The 20,148-nt window shown below is 41.0% G+C and overlaps 1 protein-coding gene across 2 annotated transcripts in view; it reads right to left on the bottom strand.

The window, feature by feature from the left end:
* Positions 1-15,486, bottom strand: part of UGDH (UDP-glucose 6-dehydrogenase) — a 34,194-nt gene extending 18,708 nt beyond the window's left edge. Inside the window, exons 1-2 of one of the 2 annotated variants that reach the window (XM_010833567.1) lie at positions 15,162-15,486; positions 6,398-6,566 (exon numbers count right to left, since the gene is read on the bottom strand). In XM_010833567.1, the coding sequence (XP_010831869.1) occupies positions 6,398-6,559 (162 nt within the window). In that variant the 5' untranslated portion in view covers positions 6,560-6,566; positions 15,162-15,486. The remainder of the gene's footprint in view (positions 1-6,397; positions 6,567-15,161) is intronic. The other variant, XM_010833568.1, reaches the window with a different exon arrangement.
* Between the last annotated feature and the right edge of the window lie 4,662 nt (positions 15,487-20,148).

The raw sequence follows: 20,148 nt of genomic DNA, 5'->3' as shown, positions 1-20,148 counted from the left end.
CAACTTCAGCATTAGTCCTTCCAATGAATATTCAGTACTGATCTCCTTTAGGATGGACTGACTGGATCTCCTTGCAGTCCAAGGGACTCTCAAGAGTCTTCTCCAACACCACAGTTCAAAAGCATCAACTCTTTGGCACTCAGCTTTCTTTATAGTTCAACTCTCACATCCATACATGACTACTGAAAAAACCATAGCTTTGACTAGACGGACCTTTGTTGGAAAAGTAATGTCTCTGCTTTTTAATAAGCTGTCTAGGTTGGTCATAACTTTTCTTCCAAGGAGCAAGCGTCTTTTAATTTCATGCCTACAGTCACCATCTGCAGTGGTTTTGGAGCCCGCCAAAATAAAATCTGTCACTGTTTCCCCATCTATTTGTCATGAAGTGATGGGACCAGATGCCATGATGTTAGTTTTCTGAATGTTGAGTATTAAGTCAACTTTTTCACTTTCCTCTTTCACTTTCATCAAGAGGCTCTTTAGTTCTTCTTCACTTTCTGCCCTAAGGGTGGTGTCATTTGCATATCTGAGGTTATTGATATTTCTCCCAGCAATCTTGATTCCAGCTTGTGTTTCATCCAGCCCAGCATTTCTCATGATGTATTCTGCATATAAGTTAAATAAGTAGGGTGACAATATACAGCCTTGATGTACTCCTTTTCCTATTTGGAACCAGTCTGTTGTTCCATGTCCAGTTCTAACTGTTGCTTCCTGACCTGCATACAGATTTCTCAAGAGGCAGGTCAGGTGGTCTAGTATTCCCATCTCTTGAAGAATTTTCCACAGTTTGTGGTGATCCACACAGTCAAAGGCTTTGGCATAGTCAACAAAGCAGAAGTAAATGTTTTTCTGGAACTCTCTTGCTTTTTCGATGCTCCAACGGATGTTGGCAATTTGATCTCTGGTTCCTCTGCCTTTTCTAAATCCAGCTTATATATCTGAAGTTCATGGTTCATGTACTGTTGAACCCTGGCTTGGAGAATTTTGAGCATTACTTTACTAGCATGTGAGATGAGTGCAATTGTGTGGTAGTTTGAGCATTCTTTGGCATTGCCTTTCTTTGGGATTGGAATGAAAACGGACCTTTTCCAGTCCTGTGGCCACTGCTGAGTTTTCCAAATTTGCTGGCTTATTGAGTGTGGCACTTTTACAGCATCATCTTTTAGGATTTGAAATAGCTCAACTGGAATTCTATCACCTTCACTGGCTTTGTTCATAGTGATTCTTCCTAAGGCCCACTTGACTTTGCATTCCAGGATGTCTGGCTCTAAGTGAGTGATCACACCATCGTGATTATCTTTGAGAACCTCACGAACAGTATGAAAAGGCAAAAAGATAGGACACAAGCCTCAGGGCAAAGTAAAAAAAAAAAAATTTCTCTAATCTAGTGAGTCTCAGAGTGAGTGCAGTGAGGATGGAATGACTCTCAAGGAAGCTGTGCATTCAAAAGAGCTCATTAAATACGATAATTACATATGATTTATCATTTCTTTATCAGTGACCAGGACTTAAACATTAATCACCAAGAATCTCTCTAATATGAAAATTTGTATTTACAAAGAAAAATCAATACCATAAATTTTAATAGTATTCTTGAAAACAAATATATACTTGCATATCTTATTTATTTTTTTTAAAGAAATATTCTTTTTCTTTTAATTTTATGTAGTTTTGGCTGCGCCGGGTCTTCGCTGCAAGTGGGAGCCACTCTCCAGCTGGGGCGCCTGGGCCTCTCACTGCAGTGGCCTCCCCTGCTGCAGAGCACAGGCTCCAGAGCTTGCAGGCTGAAGCAGTCCCAGCTCCTGGGCTCCACAGCACAGGCTCAATAGTTGTGGCACCTGGAACTAGCTGCTCCATGGCATGTGGGGTCCTCGTGGACCAGGGATTGAACCTGCGTCCCCTACCCTGGCAGGTGGACTCTTCACCACTGAGCCACCAGGGAAGCCTGGTTGCTTATTTTAACTGCATTATAGGATACAGATTTAAGGAGGAAGTTGATTGCAAAGGTATCTAAAGTTTCTCCGGAAATAAAATATTTCTCTGCCTTGTCCAAGATAGGTCAGTGTAAAATCACAACTGGTAACAATACATATAAGCTACTCAGTAAAGGAATTCATAAAACAGCATGAACTCTGGTTAAACCTGTCATTTGTTTTTCTTCTTTCACAGTTCTCCCTATTTGACATTTCACCTAACGTTCACATCTTCAATATGGCCAAGGAAATGTGTAGGAATAGTTTTACAACACAAAATAAAAAAATAAAAAATGGAACAAAGGCCTAACATATATTTGAAAATGGATAATTGGGTCACACGGCTCATTTTCCCAATTTTTTCCCCCAATTTTTTTTTTTTTAAATACACAATGCTACGGAAATAATTTATTTTCTTCTGATTTATAAATTCCTTCAGCAGGTATCTTTTAACAACTGATGTCTAAGAAAGACACGTGAAAATTACAAGCCTAAAGTCATTTACTTGCTAAGAGGAAAACCATTCTACTTGCTAAAACAAGAATCTTCTTGTTATAAGAAGATTCCTTCTAGAATTTTAAACTAGCAGTGCCATGTTTTTAACCTCCAAAGTCAGCTGGGTTTTACTGAAAGACTCCATTTCTTTGCAAGCTACACTAACTAGTACAGAACTAAAATAGCTGCTTAGGTTATCATCGTCTAATTTTCTGGAGTAGATATATTAAAATGAGATAAAAATAAGACTATGAAGACCAAATAATTACAACTTTAAATAAAGCCAATACAATTATGGGATGTTAGAGTTCTGAGAACTCAAACATTGTTTCTAATGGGCACCAGTGCTAGACAGACTTTCAAATGCTTTCAATTCTATTTAAAGAGATTTAAAGGAGAAAAAATTTATGAAATAAAAGTGTGAAACAACAAGAAAGATTTTTGATTTTTTTGGTAGGTTAGTGAGAAAAAACAAGTAAGATATGGAAAAAAATCATCTTAGATCTTAATTCTTTTTTTCTAAGTATATATCCCAATGGAAGGAATGATGCTAAAACTGAAACTCCAGTACTTTGGCCACCTCATGTGAAGAGTTGACTCATTGGAAAAGACTCTGATGCTGGGAGGGATTGAGGGCAGGAGGAGAAGGGGACGACAGAGGATGAGATGGCTGGATGGCATCACTGACTCAATGGATGTGAGTCTGAGTGAACTCCGGGAATTGGTGATGGACAGGGAGGCCTGGCGTGCTGCGATTCATGGTGTCGCAAACAGTCGGACACGACTGAGCGACTGATCTGATCTGATCCCAATTGGATTCAATATCAATGTAGAACATACTATTTTTTTGGAGGAATTTAACTTCTAATTTTTCAAAAAAGCAACAAAAGTATACATGGCAAGTTGAGATCACCCTCTCACTTCTCTTGTGGCTGACTATTACTTTTATTTTGGGTTTTGGGCTGTTGTTTATTTTTATTTAAGTATTGTTAATTTATAATATTGTGTTAGTTTCAGGTCTATATTATAGTGACTTTTGTAGATTATACTCCATTATAGGTTGTTACTAGATGATGGGTATAATTCCCTGTGCTATACAGGATAATTTTGTTGCTTATCTACTTCATATAGTTTATATCTGTTAATTCTATATCTCTAATTTGCCCCTTCTCCCTTCCCTCTCCCCTTTGGTAATCCCAAGTTTTCTGTATCTGTGGAACACACTATCTTTAATTTAAAGCACTGAAGTCTCAGGAAAAAGTTTCAAATTTCAGATAATAGAAACAGCACTGGTCTTCCATGGAGTCTCAAAGAGTTGGATACAACTTAGCAACTGAGCAACATCTGGGTTTCCCTGGTGGCTAAAGAATCTGCCTGCCAATGCAGGAAACACCGGTTGGAACCCTGGTCTGGAAACACCCCACCTGCCATGGAGTAATTAAGCCTGCGCGCCACAACTATTGAGCCTGTGCTCCAGAGCCTGGGAACCACAACTACTGGGCGCTCACGCATCCCAACTAGAGAGCAGCCCTCGCTCGTCCCAACTAGAAAAACCTTGGCATCAACAGAGACGCAGCACAGTCAATAAATAAATAAATAAAATTATTTTTTTAAAAACAGCACTAATAATAAGAATCTAACTAGGGAACATGCCTTCTGATCAACTAATGTTTTTGTTTTCTCCAAGAAAAAAAATCTAAAGCCAATATATTATAGATAGCTTATACTTCTTCTAGTTCGAGATAATCTTTTTTTTAAGTAAAAATTTTAGTGAAGTAAAAAAAAGTTTTAAACAGTACATATACTTTAGCACAGAAAAGTGCTCAGTTTTCAGAAGTGAACACACTTGTGTAATCACTATCCATACAAGAATTAGAAGAATATTAACAGGGGAGTTCCCTGGTGGTCTAGTGGTTAGGATTCTGGGCTTTTACTACTGTGGCCTGCATTCAGTCTCTGGTTGGGGAACTGAGATCCTACAAGCCTGGCTGGGTCAACAAAACAAAACCAAAAAACATTAAATCAAAGCCTGCAGTATGTCCTCTTCTAGTAACTACAACCCCTCAAACTACCGTCATGCTGAATTCTACCACCAGACCAGTATATCTATATTTGAACTTTATATAAATGGGATACACAGTATGGACTACCTTGTGTCCAGTGACTTGTTACTTTTATGAGAATTTAAACATATGCTTGCATGCAGGAGTAGTTTCATTGATTTTTCAATGTAGTATTGTATTAAACTATAATTTATGTATCCATTCTACTGCTAATTAACATGTAGGGTGTTTCCCATTTGGGGTTATTAGGAATAACACTGTTAATAATACTGTCTTTTGGTGCATATATGTGAGCTTTTCTGTTGCATATACACCTTGAAGTGGAATTCCTAAGTCAGACTATGCATATTTTCAGTTTTAATAATTAATGCTGAAACATTTTACAAACTGGCTGTACCAATTTATGTACTGATCAGCAGTACATAAGCGTTTCCTCGGTGGCTCAGTGGTAAAAATTCTGCCTGCAACGCAGGAGACATGGGTTCGATATCTGGGTTGGGAAGATCCCCTGGAGAAGGAAATGGCAACCTACTCCAGTATTCTTGCTTGGGAAATCCCATGGACAGAGGAGCCTGGAAAGCCATAGCCCATGGGGTCTCAGAGAGTTTGACACAACTTAGCAACTGAACAACAGTAGGGCATACAGTTCCAATTGCCCTAAATCCTTGCCAACACTTGGCATTGTCAGCAGTCATAATTTTAGCCATTCTGTTACACTTTGTGTTTGAAAAGTTATGCTGGCATAATAATTATGTAATAATCAATTCAGTAATCAACTGAATGACTGGATATAAATATGGTTCACAAGATTTCAGATGACTTCCAGCCCTTTTATGGATATCAGAATTATTAAACTCTTAATCAAGTTATCTTTCCAAAACGCTTCTAAAAATGCCCACAAACCAAAATAGTAGTAATGTTATCTAACAGGGAAAGAAATGCTATCACACTGAGGTATTTAAAGAAGTATTATGGGAGGTTCATCTGGTAGAGGAAGAAAGGGTCAAGCACAAACAGAAGCTACCACATACACAGAGGGCTTCTAAAAAAATTCTAAGTCTGATTGAGATATTAACAAATCTTGGATTTCTATTCACAGACCTATAAATAGCAGGCAGATTTATCTTACAGAGATTTCCCCTTCTAAAGACTGCTTAAAGACTATAGTTGATAAGAGTCTTATAAATAACAAAACTTTTCTGGGGAAAAAAAAAAAGAATATATTGATGTTGGAGAAAAATGCTATCCTCAAAACTTTCAAATGCTTTTCTGTTGGGTTTCAAAAGGATAATATCATGAACTCTTTTTACTATGAAAACTTTAAAAAAATGAAACCTTACTTAATAAAATAGAGACACATTTTCCTAACTATGAGTTCTCTAAATTAAAGAAATACTGAAATTCCAATTTAAACAAATTTGTGATACTGAACACTAAACATGAAAGACACCATTTATTCATTCAAGGTTTATCTGATATAAATACAATAATCCAAAAATATAATAGGCTTACATGAATCAATATTAGAAACAACCAGTTTTTTAATTTCTATTTTCACAGAATGCCACTTTTTAATTGCACTATTATAATATGGTAGCCATACTAACAGACAAAATTAGAAAATAGAGAAGAAAATTACTCGTCATCTCACTCCACTAATACGACAATTACTAATATTCAGTAAACTTTTTTCTACACATTTTTCCTAGGCATATCTGACATAATTATAATGTTCATAATATGTATTTAGACTTTTCCATTTTATTCCTATCAGTTACAGTCATAGAGTTTTACATCAAATTAAATTAGCAAAAAAAGTAAGAAAGCAAAGAGCATAAGAACAATGCATTGTTTAATATGGTTTACCTCATAAATAGGAAGTGTAGGAGAGTTCCATGCATTGATTCTTGATTCATTGATATCAACAACCGTCACCCTGATTTCAGGGCACATGTGAGCAATGACACTACACGTGGGTCCACCAACATAGCCTGCACCGATGCAGCAGATCTTCTTAATTTCAAACATGACTGTACTAGAAGAGAAACAGTAAGACTGACTACTGAGAGCAGAAAATTTAAAGAAATCACACTGCACATTCATCACACTTTATAAAAACTGTCAAGGTGACAGGTATAGGGAAAGATTTCCTACATTCAGACCCATTAAGAATTATGAAAACAGTGATTAAAAAAAAAAGTAACACTCCAATTGGATGACCTAGCCTGTTCTCAGCTGAACCAGCACGAAACATGGAAAAAATTATAGTAACTGATATTACTGAAAAAGTCTGACAAAGATTATAATGACCTATACCAGACCACCTGACCTGCCTCTTGAGAAATCTGTATGCAGATCAGGAAGCAACAGTTAGAACTGGACATGGAACAACAGACTGGTTCCAAATAGAAAAAGGAGTACGCCAAGGCTGTATATTGTCACCCTGCTTATTTAACTTATATGCAGAGTATATCATGAGAAACGCTGGACTGGAAGAAGCACAAGCTGGAATCAAGATTGCCGGGAGAAATATCAATAACCTCAGATATGCAGATGACACCACCCTTATGGCAGAAAGTGAAGAGGAACTCAAAAGCCTCTTGATGAAAGTGAAAGTAGAGAGTGAAAAAGTTGGCTTAAAGCTCAACATTCAGAAAAGGAAGATCATGGCATCCGGTCCCATCACTTCATGGCAAATAGATGGGGAAACAGTAGAAACAGTGTCAGACTTTATTTTTTTGGGCTCCAAAATCACTGCAGATGGTAATTGCAGCCATGAAATTAAAAGACGCTTACTCCTTGGAAGGAAAGTTATGTCCAACCTAGATAGCATATTCAAAAGCAGAGACATTACTTTGCCAACAAAGGTCCGTCTAGTCAAGGCTATGGTTTTTCCTGTGGTCATGTATGGATGTGAGAGTTGGACTGTGAAGAAGGCTGAGCGCCGAAGAACTGATGCTTTTGAACTGTGGTGTTGCAGAAGACTCTTGCGAGTCCCTTGGACTGCAAGGAGATCCAACCAGTCCATTCTGAAGGAGATCAGCCCTGGGATTTCTTTGGAAGGAATGATGCTAATGCTGAAACTGCAGTACTTTGGCCACCTCATGCGAAGAGTTGACTCATTGGAAAAGAGAGCAATATGCTTAGCAATATGCATACTCTGATGCTGGGAGGGATTAGGGGCAGGAGGAGAAGGGGACGACAGAGGATGAGATGGCTGGATGGCATCACTGACTCAATGGACGTGAGTCTCAGTGAACTCCAGGAGTTGGTGATGGATAGGGAGGCCTGGCGTGCTGCAATTCATGGGGTCGCAAACAGTCGGACACGACTGAGCGACTGAACTGAAGTGAACTCTACTGAATATTTAGAAAGTCAAGCAGCACAATAAAAACTTTACTCTCTAACACAGTAGCATAACTTTGATTGCCAAGGGAAAATCATAGGTGAACACACCCGTGCAATTCTTGCTTAACTAAATGTTGGTGTACAAAGGTCAGCTTTATGACAGATTTAGACTAGAATGACAGATATTAAGATTAGTTCTAAGCCCAGAATTGACCTGAGATTATATTCCCTGCACAGTTTGGCTTCAGCAATTCTTTCCTAGGTACTGGACAAAGATCTTAAACTCTATTTCAATTTTAATCAGAAACTATGAAATAGTTAAAGGGAAGTAATTTCTGTAGTTGGGCTTTCGTAGCTCAGTTGGTAAAGAATCAGCCTGCAATTCAGGAGACCTGGGTTCGATCCCTGGATTGGGAAGATCTCCTGCAGAAGGAAATGGCAATCCACTCCAGTATTCTTGCTGGGAGAATCCCATAGACAGAGGAACCTGGCGGGCCAGTCAATGGGGTCACAAGAATTGGACACGACTTAGCTACTTAGACTAATTTCTGTAGTTAGCAAAGCTATGTCACAGATTTTGATGACTTTTCAAGTGATTAGGTGAACTGATTCACACTAATCAAAATGACAAGGGACTGAGTTATACAAAAGAATGTCAGTTTATTCAGTAATAAGAACAAAAATAATCAAACTGATCAAATTCTTAGAAATTTTGTCCTTGCCAAGGACTAAATCTAATCTCAGACATCATCTGATCTAACCCATTCATGGATTCCAAAGAGAAGGAAAATGGGAATTAGAGAGTTTAAGAACCTGTTAGTATATTGCTGCATGGATCAGAGAAGGTAATATGGAAGGCTCACCTAATTACAATGCCTGGCAAGTATATCCCTATAGTGAAAAAAGGTACACAAAGCACATAATTAAGATGATCCAATTCCCCCTGATACGAATTTGCACTAATCAAACAATGTTCTAATCTTCACTGGTTCTCTGGGTAAGCTTCCCTACTGGAAATGAATGGCTTGACAACCCATACAAGTATCCTGGTCTGTGCTAATAAACAAATAATCTGGTTTATAAATTGATCTTTTGGTTATGATTAGAAGATATCAACTCCCAGAGTCTGATCTCTAATGACTCCTTTTTTCTTTTTTGGCTGTGTGGCTTATGGGATCCTAGCTACCTGACCAGGGATCAAACCCCAGCCCCCTGCAGAGGAAGCAGAGAGTCCTAACCACTGGACTGCCAGGGAATTCCCTCTAATGACCTTTTAATAACTTAAAAAGGAATTTTAGTAAAACAGTAAATATGTACAGAATTTGTAACCTAATGACTTTTGAAAGAGAGCAATATGCTTAGCAATATGCATACAAAGTAATATTTTAAATGTATTTTTATTTTGAATAGGTAATAATTCATATGAATCAAAAATTAAATCTGAGGCATTCCCTAGTGGTCCTGTGGTTAAACACTTTCACTGCAGTGGGTCTGGATTTAGTCCCTGGTCAGGGAACTAAGATTCCACCTTGGGGCAGCCAAAAAATATCTGTGTAATAAGGTAAACAGAAGCCTCACACCTACCCCATCCTTATCGACTTTGCTACCACAGGAAGCCTTTGTTAATATTCCAGGATTCACCTTAAGAAAAACACTGAGCCTAGAAAAATAAACTTTTGGCAACCATGTATCTTTCATTATTTCACCTTTCTATCTTTCAGTTCTGCCTATTAATACTCTCCCAGCCTCAAGTGCCCTACAGACAAGGAAAATGTACAGGGAGATATGACTGCATTGGAATTGCTAAGTGGCTAAAGCTGAGGGGAATGTTCTGAAAGTTCCCACCAGTGGGAGGGAGAGTTGGGCCTGGAGCAGGCTTACCAAAGATGTATCTCCAGCATTCACTGCTGCTATCCCCTCTACAGAAGAAGAATCTTGGCATCTGGTTGCAGAAAAAATGCCTCAACTTTCTTCAGGCTTATCCCCTTCTTCTCCTTGATGAAAAATTAACATTCCCAACTTATGGGTCTACTGTGTGGGCACAGCAGAGAATTTGGCCATAGAATAATATAGGTCCTGACCCTCAACTACTTAACAATTTATTTAGGGAATAATTCAACTGAAAAGCATTTATTAAAGACCCCACTATGTATCAGACACTATTGTTCTATGTACTATAGATACAACAGTGACCAGGACAGACAAGAGTTCCTACCTTTAGGTGGTTATATTTTAGTAGGAGAGCAGGCAAACAAAACAATGGCAGTTGTGGTAAACTCCACATAAAGGAAATAAAGGAAAAGCTGAAAAAGAAACACTGTTTTATTTAGGGTAAAGCAAGTCTCTCTGAGGTGACTTTTAAACTGACTTAAAAGATAAAGAGAGAAGGCAATGGCACCCCACTCCAGTACTCTTGCCTGGAAAATCCCATGGATGGAGGAGCCTGGTAAGCTGCAGTCCATGGGGTCACTAAGAGTCGGACACGACTGAGCGACTTCACTTTCACTTTTCACTGTCATGCGTTGGAGAAGGAAATGGCAACCCACTTCAGTGTTTTTGCCTGGAGAATCCCAGGGACAGGGGAGCCTGATGGGCTGCCGTCTATGGGGTCGCACAGAGTTGGACACGACTGAAGCAACTTAGCAGCAGCAGCAAAAGATAAAATGGAATCAGTCACACCCAGATAACATGGTTAAATTATACAAGGGAGTATAACCAACTAGATGACAAAATAAGTGTTAAAGTCCAGAGGAATCAAAATAAGAAAGCAACCTACATCGAGGGAAATGTAAAAGACTGGCCTAAAGAATGAATTGGATATAGAAAGGAAATATAAGAGAGGAGGGCATTTCAGATGACAGGAGGGAACAGATAAGGACTTACATACAGAAATGAGTCCAAAGAAGTGAGACGATCTGCCTAGTTACAAGGAAAAAAAAAAGTGGATGTTAAGTAGTGAGAGGCAATGTTATACGCCAGCCTGGATGGGAACGAGGTTTGGGGGAGAATGGATACATGTTTATGTATGACTGAGTTCCTTTGCTATTCTGCTGAAACTACCACAACATTGTTAATTGGAGCTTCCCTGGTAGCTCAGCTGGTAAAGACTCCACCTGCAATGCAGGAGACCCCAGTTCGATTGCTGGGTCGGGAAGATTCCCTGGAGAAGGGATAGGCTACCCACTTCAGTATTCTTGGGCTTCCCCGGTGGCTCAGATGGTAAAGAATCTGCCTGCAATGCAAGAGGCCTGGGTTCGATCCTTGGGTTGGGAAAATCCTTTGGAGGAAGGCATGGCAACCCACTTCAGTATTCTTGCCAGAAGAATCCCCATGGATGGAGGACCCTGGAGGGCTACAGTCCATGAGGTCACAAAGAGTCAGACACGACTGAGCAACTAAGTACACACACCCCAATACAAAATAAAAAGATTTGTTTTTTAAAAAATAATTTTATTTATTTATTTATTTTGCTGTGCTGGGTCTTAGTTGCTGCTCAGGCTTTTCTCTAGTTGCAGTGAGTGGGGGCTACTCTGTAATTGCGGTGGATGAGGTTCTCATTGCAGGGGTTTCTCTTGCTCTGGAGCACCAGTTCAGGGAGCTCGGGCTTCAACAGTTGCAGCTCCCAGGCTCCAGAGCACAGGATCAATTCACTGTTAGTTGCTCCTCAGCATGTGGGATCCTCCTGGATCAGGGACTGAACTCATGTCTCTTGGATGGGCAGGTGGATTCTTTACCACTGAGCCACCAGGGAAGCCCCCAAAAGTTTAAAATTACAAAAGAAAAAAAAAGTATTAACAGGTAATAATTGTCTTCTAGAGTGGAAATGAATTGGAAGTGGGTCTTGAATGCCTTTTTCAGGAAGGTATGACCATAAAAATCCATGAGGCTATAATTTAATAACTTAAGGAAACTGCTGAAAGTAACCATAACAATCAAAGGCATTAATGTATCTAAAGCCTAACAAGCTCCATTGAAGAAAAAGAAGAGGGAATGATCAGCTTGGAGCCTGGAAAAGGAACGTTAAGAAGAAGAATGACGTTTATTTCAGAGCTGTCTAAAGAGTGACACAGAATCTGGAAGTCAGAAGTGTTCTGGGTTCAGAACAGTGAGGCAAGAAAAGGCTTTCCCAATGCTTGGATGGCAAATTACCCCCAAATTCTTGGCTCTGATTCCACTCTGTCTTATGAGTTCAGATTGCCAGGAATTGTAACACTAGAAAGGGATGACCTGGGTTTGAGACATCAGTATTCCAGGCACTAGAATAAAATTTCCCTACTGTATTAGCAAGGTTCCATCCTAGTACATCCATCAGTCTCTTATGAGCTTAGGCATCATAAGTTAATACCTAAAACCTCATTAACCATGGGTCTGTGGGAGAAAAAAAAAAATCAACCTTCCAGATCTGTAATGCTGAAGGTCAAGTCCTGAACTGTGACAAATCTGAAGGACTACCACACACAGCAACACCCTTACTGGATAGATGGCCTCTCTAATCAAAACCAAGATATGTGGAATACCTAAAAAGTGAACTCTCAAAGGACTTTTGAATGACAGGATTTTATGTTATCACTTAACCCGTAGTCAAGAGGTTGTAAGGACAGCCTATGCCCTCAATCTCAACCAGAACAGGTTCTGTTAACATTCTTACAATAAACATGGGTTGAATATCTACATGATGAACTCTTGGGCTCAAGAGTTTAATAAGGTGGTCCCAGGCTAACATTTCTCTGCTGCTCTTCACCCAAGCACCTAGAATAGGCTCTCAATAAATATTAATTGGATAAGTAACTCTTATTAAGGGTCTTTTTGAGATGAAAACTGTTATTTGAATATTTTTAGCTCAGATGGCTTATCACAGTATTTTTGCAGACATCCTTTCTCTTGAGGTAGAACTTTAGCATGTCTTCTCAGAGCTACTTCTTTAAAAAAAAAAAAAAAGATTATGGCTGTGCTGGGTCTTCAGTGCTGCTTGCAGGCTTGCTCCAGTTGTGGTGGCTGGTGGGGTCGGGGGCTACTCTTTGTTGCAGTGCAAGGGCTTCTCAGTGAAGTAGTTTCTCTTGTTGCACAGCACAAGCTCTAGGCGCACGAGCTTCATTACTTGTGACGCACAGGCTCAGTAGCTGCAGCTCCTGGGCTCTAGAGCGCTGGCTCAGGGGTTGTGGCACACCAGCTTAGTTGCTCCGCAGCATGTGGGACCTTCCTGAACCAGGAATTGAACCTGTGCTCCCTGCCTTGGCAGGCGACTCTTTACAACTGAGCCACCAGGGAAGCCCCCAGAGTTACTTCTTATCCACCTTGGTTGCCAGGCCATATTCAGCTTGCCTTTCATATAAGCAGCTAGGGTAAACTGCTGATGGCAGGTGGGCCTGTATTATAGAACTACATGTGTTTTGGGGTACCCCTGTGTTGCTATTTCATATGGCTCGCAGATGACAATGGGGAAATTACTGAAGAAGCCCGATGTACCATCTTTGCAAGTCCAATAAATTACCACTTGGAAGTTTCAACAAAATCCTCAATAAGCTTTAATATGAAGCTTGATACAGTGTTAGTGATGTACTTTACCTGACACAGATATCTTCTGGTACCACTTTAAATTTCTACTTTTATATACCTTCTGATCCTCTACTGTGCTGTCCGGGAAATGGTAATATTTGCTTAAGAACGAGTCAGTTTGAAATGACTTTTGACCCCGTGTTTTGGGAAAGTCACAGCAATCCAAGCTGTTCCAAACTATTTTTCTTTAAAAATTTTACAAATTCAGATCAATATTTCAACCTACAAGCTCTGGCTAACAAAGAGCAAACCTCCTATTACAATCTAAAGTGAATATAATCCCTCCATCTCCACCCCTCTTCAGTATACTCTATACCTACCCAGTATAATGGGCTTCCCTGGTGGCTAAGTGGTAAAGAATCCACCTGCCAGTGCAAGAGATGCAGGTTCAATCCCTGGGTCAGGAAGATCCCCTGGAGAAGGAAATCATAACCCACACCAGTATTCTTGCCTGGGAAATGCCAAGAACAGAGAAGCCTGTCAGGCTACAGTCCATGGGGTTGCAAAAAAGTCGGATGCAGTTTAGTGACTAAACAACAACAAAGCTAAGGCAATGGATGTCACATCAACTTCACACATCATTTTAGACATTTCAGAAATTAAATACTAACAAATGCCTGACCTGGGGGAAATATTTAGTCAATGAATAAGACTGTTAACTTTATATCTAAAGGGTTTCATGTAAAGCTGTGGAAACAACAAGAGAGAAGATGGAGTATGAGTATTGGGTGCAGATTTCCTATTAAAGGAGTACAGCAACAGGAGAAGAAATGAGACTCTTTAAATCAGGGTTGTCTATCCCTTACCTTAAACTAGATGCTGGGCACTACCAAGCACATCTCAGAGCACACAGTAACCTCTTTCATTTCCAGAACCACCCTCCTACCCACCAAGAAACAGACCAGACTACAGTTGTCCATTTCTTAGGGGATTTGAATAAACTCACAGACTCGCTGTGTCTTTGAGGGCAGTGAATGAACAGTTCCTCCTCTGTATATCCCTGAAAAGTTCCCTATCAGTGAATCCTTCTTTTCTATACACCAGAATTCTTGACCTTACTCAATTATTTTCCTATATACAAGAAGGTATAATTTTTCAAGGTCTCACACAAACACGATCTCCTGAAACACTCAAGAAAGGCCTTTCTTAACATGAAATAAAGCCATTATATGGTGTGGCAGCCAACAATGCATTTCAGGACAGCTATATAGATGTCACGACAGAGAATTTTAGGACTTCGCCTTCGAAAAGGCTCTCTGGTTTGTTTTCTTGTCAGTTTCTTAAGAAGAGCGGTCAGTGAAGGGAGAAAAGCAGCAGCACTCCATGTGAGCAATTCTAAACACAAAAGACTTTGATTCAGAGGCCAAAATGGGGTCCCTAAGCAAAGGACCACTTCCTGTGGTGATGTTCGGCTTTCAGAGGCGCCAGGGAAATCTCACTTAAGTCGCAAAGTGGGAGAAAGCAGAAAACAGAAGCGGTTGGAAGACTCGCCGAGTCTTGAATTAAAAGCCTAAGCTATCCCTCTTCCAAGGCAGCAGATCCAAAAGACGATTCCCGCCCAGAGCCCAGAAGAGGAGACGGAGAGTCGTGACACTGGGAAAGCCTGGGACCGCGCACAGGGAGCGACTGGAAGCAGGGCGCACACCCCGCCAGGCTCCTTTCACATCCCAGCGGGACCCGGGAGCACCCCACTGGGCGGCGGGGCCAGCCCGAGAAAGGCGCTTACCCACTTCCAGGCACCGAGTGCTGCAACCACTTCTATCTCCTCGGCTCGGACAGCTCCTCGCTCTGGGCCGCGCAGCCGCAGCTTCAGCACTCGCGCCCTGCTCCGTCTGATCTTCCCACACCGCACACCCTTCTCGGGATGCCAGGCGCCACACCCTGAGTCCCGGGCCCGAGCCCGTATTTAAAGGTTTCCACCCGAGAAGGCGGAGGATTCATTCCTTGGGAGCCAAGCCCTCCCGGACTCTGCCCTCGGTTGCATCCCTGCTCCCCCTCCCGCCAAGCTAGGCCAGGGCCCGCCCCTATTTCCTGCGGGGCCCAGGGGCCGGGATACGGGGGCGTGGCTAGTCGTGGCTGGGAGGGAACAGACTCCGCCCCCTGCCGAAGCTGAGCAAATCCGCTCCGTCCAGCTCAGCGGCCCCGCCCCTGCCGTGAGCCGGGCTGGGCGGAGCTGCGTGCGCTGCGGGTCCACCAAGGCCCAAGCGGCCAGAACCCGGGGAGCGAGTAGGTCAGGTTCTAGTTCCCCCGTAGTCTGAAGTCTTCTCTTGCCATCTGGCCCCCGGTTCCTTCCATGTGTCCCCATCCTGTCTGACAGCGCTGAGGTGGTGCCGCGTGCGCGCCAGATCAGCCATACTTTGGGGCTGAGGCCCAAGGGGACCGGAAGGTCCAGGCCCCCTTTCCGGTCTCCCCAGCAGCCTAGAGGGCCTGCCTTGTCTTCCGGCTCCCCTAGACCGTGTGGATCAGACGTGGCCAGCAGCCTCCTCCACTCCCACGTCCTCCAGGCTCGTGGATTCTTCGTACCCTGCGGGCCCGAGTCCCAGGGTTTAGTCACTTTACATAGACCCGCCGCTTCTGGGAAGGAGTCCCGCCAGATGGATGCTGAGTCCATCATGACTGGACCAGTTAGTGATCCCCACCCTGATCCCGGAGTAGAGAAGCGAGACAGCCATGCCCTCCAGGCAGATTTTCCAGATTCTCCTGCCAAGTTCGGGATTTGAGACGTCTGTGCACTATAGGTAGCAGAGCGGATGCAAGATCTAAGTGCCGCGTATGAGGAAGAGTGAAATTAACGTATGGAGCTGCCCACTTTTAATGAGAGCAGTTCTATTCCAGTTTCCCCACTCCAAGGTTATCTTAAACCTCAAATTTAAAGGGGGGGGAAAAAAAGCAAAAAGCAGTCATGACTTTTTCTTTCCTCTGGTTAAGTTAAGAATTACATCACATCGACCTAGAGATTATCATTCTAAGTGAAGTCAAAGATAACTATCACGTCTTAAATGTGGAATCTTTTTTTTTTTTAATGATACAAATGAACTTTACAAAATACAAGTAGACTCACAGACATAGAAAACAAACTTATGGTTACCAAAGGGGAAAGGGGAAGGAAGGACATAGTAAGAGTTTGGGATTAACATATACACACAACTATATGTAAAATAATCAGGGACTTCCCAGCGGTCTGTGGTGAAGACTCCCTGCGCTTCCACTGCAGAGGGTGCTGACTGGATTCCTGGTTGGGTAACCACCGGTATACCGCTGGGCAGGGCCAAAAAAAGAAAAAGATAACCAAAAAGGAAACTCTACTTGATATCTTGTAATAACCTGTAATGTTAAAGAATCTGAAAAAGAATATATATATATATATATATAACTGAATCACTTTGCTGTACACCTGAAACTAACACATTGTAAATCAATTATATAAATAAAAATAAATTATATAAATATTTTTAAAAAAAATAATTACTTCAAGTAGTATTACTTGAAATTAAAGACCATTTTGAAACATGTCTAGGAAAGTGGATAGAAGTTTATAAAGGCACGTTAAAATACCATATAGATGACAGATTTCTGATATGAGCATGACGGGCACTTGAAACAAGCTGTTGAATTGTTGTGAATCCTAGAAAAAGTGATACCATATGTAGGTGTTGTACATTCTATATGCTTAAATTGATTTATTCAGCAAAGATTTAGTGCCTATTGTGTTAGACATTATCCTAGAGATCAAAGACAGATCAAAATCCAGTTCTTTCTTCCAAAACTCACAGGTTTGTGGGAGAGACAAATGAACAAGTAATTTCAATGCATTTAATAGAAGTGTCTTTTTTTTTTTTTTTTTTTGGTCTTTTGGCCATGACACACTACTCTGCATGTGGCATCTTAGTTCCCAGACAAGGGATTGAACCCACACCTTCTACATTGGGAGCACAGAGTCTTAACCACTAGACCACCAAGTCAGTCCCAAAGGTTTTTTTTAAGTTGGTGCATACATAGATTTGTTTACTGTTACAGTCGGCTTTCTAAAAAACCCACTATTCTAGTCCCTTTATTTTGAATTCAACATTTTTCTACCTATTATTCACTTCACATTCTTTGTATTTTAACAATGATCATAATCTTCACAAAGCTCAATAGAATCTTAGAAATGAAATCAAATTATATTAGCTAGAATGGGCCTTTAGATATAGGACACCGGTTCTCAGGGATCCAGAAGGTAAAAAACATTTTTATGATAATACTAATATGTCCCTTTCTTTTTTCACTCATTCTGTCACAAGGATATGGTAGAATTTTCCAGAGGCTATATGACATGTGATATTATAACAGGTCAGTGCGTGTTAGTTGCTCAGTCATGTCCAACTCTTTGCAACCCCATGAACTATATATAGCCCACTAGGTTCCTCTGTCCATAGGATTCTTCAGGCAAGGACACTGGAGTGGGCAGCCATTTCATTCTCCAAGAGATCTTCCCGACCCAGGGATCGAACCCTGGTCTCCCTCAGATTCTTTACATCTGAGCTACCAGGGAAGTCCCTGTAACACATCAGTGCAGATATTATAGATTTACAAAATGTAAAGCAATGCCAATCTTCTAATTTTTTATTTAGAAGTAACTTTTTAATAAAAATACATTATATTGACATGTAATGGACTTACAGCTTTCCTCGTAGCTCAGTCGGTAAGGAATCTGCCTGCAATGCAGGAGACCTGGGTTTGATTCCTGGGTTGGGAAGATCCCCTGGAGAAGGAAATGGCAACCCACTCCAGTATTCTTGCCTGGAGAATCTCATGGATGGAGGAGCCTGGCAGGCTTCAGTTCATGGGGTCACACAGAGTCGGACATGACTGAGCGACTAAACTACCACCAATGGGCTTATTATTGCTAAGTTTAAGGAACTGATGTATTTTTTTGTGATTTATCAATTTTCATTTCTACAGGGTCAATACAAATGGCTATAATATGCATGAAAAAGCTTTTTGGGGTCTTCAAGTTTTTAATGTGTAAAGGAGTCCTGAGAACAAAAAGTTTGAGAACTCCATGTGGTAGAGAAATTATTTTCAGATTATGTATCATGGAGCTCTGAGTTTCCCTGGTGGTGTGTCAGAGTCTATATGAGAAAGAAAATGAGTGGGAAGTTAAAGCTGACAGAGCACTGTGTCTCCGACTTCCTCCTCCGTATCAGAGCAGTTCTACTTTTATCTGTCAATCTGCTTCATATTATCAAAATTTCATGTAGGATTTCAATTTACAAACAAGTTCCTCTTAAAATTTAAAAAGCGCTTGATTCAGTCATTTAATAGGAATTTCCTCCAAGTGTTTACTATGTGATAAAACTGTGCTAGTCGTTAGGAACAGAATCGTGAGTAAAGAATGGTACATTCCCAGCCTTCCTACATTTTACTCTCTATGGGGAAACATCAGTAACACAGATGCATATAAAATAACTATTAAGGAAGATACATACAGTCTTGTGGGAATACACAATAGAAGCATCTAACATAGCAGGTCAGGGATGCTTCAAGTTTATTTATTTTTGGCTGTGCTGGGTCTTTGCTGCTGCTCAGGCTTTTCTCTAGCTGTGGCGAGCAGGGGCTATGCTCTAGTTGCAGTGAGCAGACTTATTGCAGTGGCTTTTCTTGTTGCCAAGAACAGGTTCTAGGGTTCAGTAGTTGTGGCACATGGGCTCAGTAGTTGCAGCTAGGCTCTAGAGCACAGGCTCAATAGTTGTGGCAAATGGGCTTAGTTGCTCCGAGGCATGTGGGATCTTCCCAGGACCGGGGATTGAACCAGTGTCTCCTGCATTGGCAGGCAGATTCTTTACCACTGAGCCACCTGGGAAGCCCCTTCCTGAAGTCTTGAAAATTAAGCTCCTAAAGGAAATATAGGCATTAACTAGGGGAAACAAAGAGGGTGGTCAGAGGAATAAAAAGGATGAATTTAGGGCAAGCAATTCAGAGCTAATGACAGCCATCAAGAATTAGAAGCAGTATGTCCATTGTAATAACCCAAGAGATTTAGAGCAATGAACAGATTCAAGAGATGATCAGGACTTCCCTGGTGGTCCAGTGGTTCAGAATCCGCCTACCAATGCAGAGGACAGGTTTGATCCCTGATCCTGGGAGATCCTATAGCCACAGGGCAACCAGACCCCATGTGCTGCAACTATGGAAGCCAATGTGCCCTAGAGCCTATGCTCTGCAACAAGAGAAAGCCTACATGCAGCAATGAAGACCCAGTGCAGGCAAAAAAATGAATAATATTTTTTAAAAAAGAGCAAGATGATCAGGGAATAAAAGCATGATGATTTTATTAATATCCTCCCCCTCCTCTCATCTCACACCAAAGGTGACACTATCTTGGCTTTGACAGTAAAGGTTAGTTATGCCTTGCACAGATATATTTAAGGGTATCAATTTCTTAATCAACTAACGGAATAAATTTCTGGCTCAACTTTCACAGGTACTCTTTCTCAAAATTAATTTGTCCAAGAATAGTGGAGAAGGCAATGGCACCCCACTCCAGTACTCTTGCCTGGAAAATCCCATGGACAGAGGAACCTGGTAGGCTACAGTCCATGGGGTCACAAAGAGTCAGACATGACTGAGTGACTTTCACTTTACTTCATACAACATAGTGATTTGACATTTATATACATGAAATCATCAGAAGTCTAGTAACCATCTGTTTTCAGTTATTAATTATTGAC

Source organism: Bison bison, unplaced genomic scaffold (genome assembly GCF_000754665.1).
Source record: "Bison bison bison isolate TAMUID 2011002044 unplaced genomic scaffold, Bison_UMD1.0 scf7180017863790, whole genome shotgun sequence".
NCBI lineage: Eukaryota > Metazoa > Chordata > Mammalia > Artiodactyla > Bovidae > Bison > Bison bison.
This window is presented reverse-complemented; position numbering and strand designations above follow the sequence as displayed.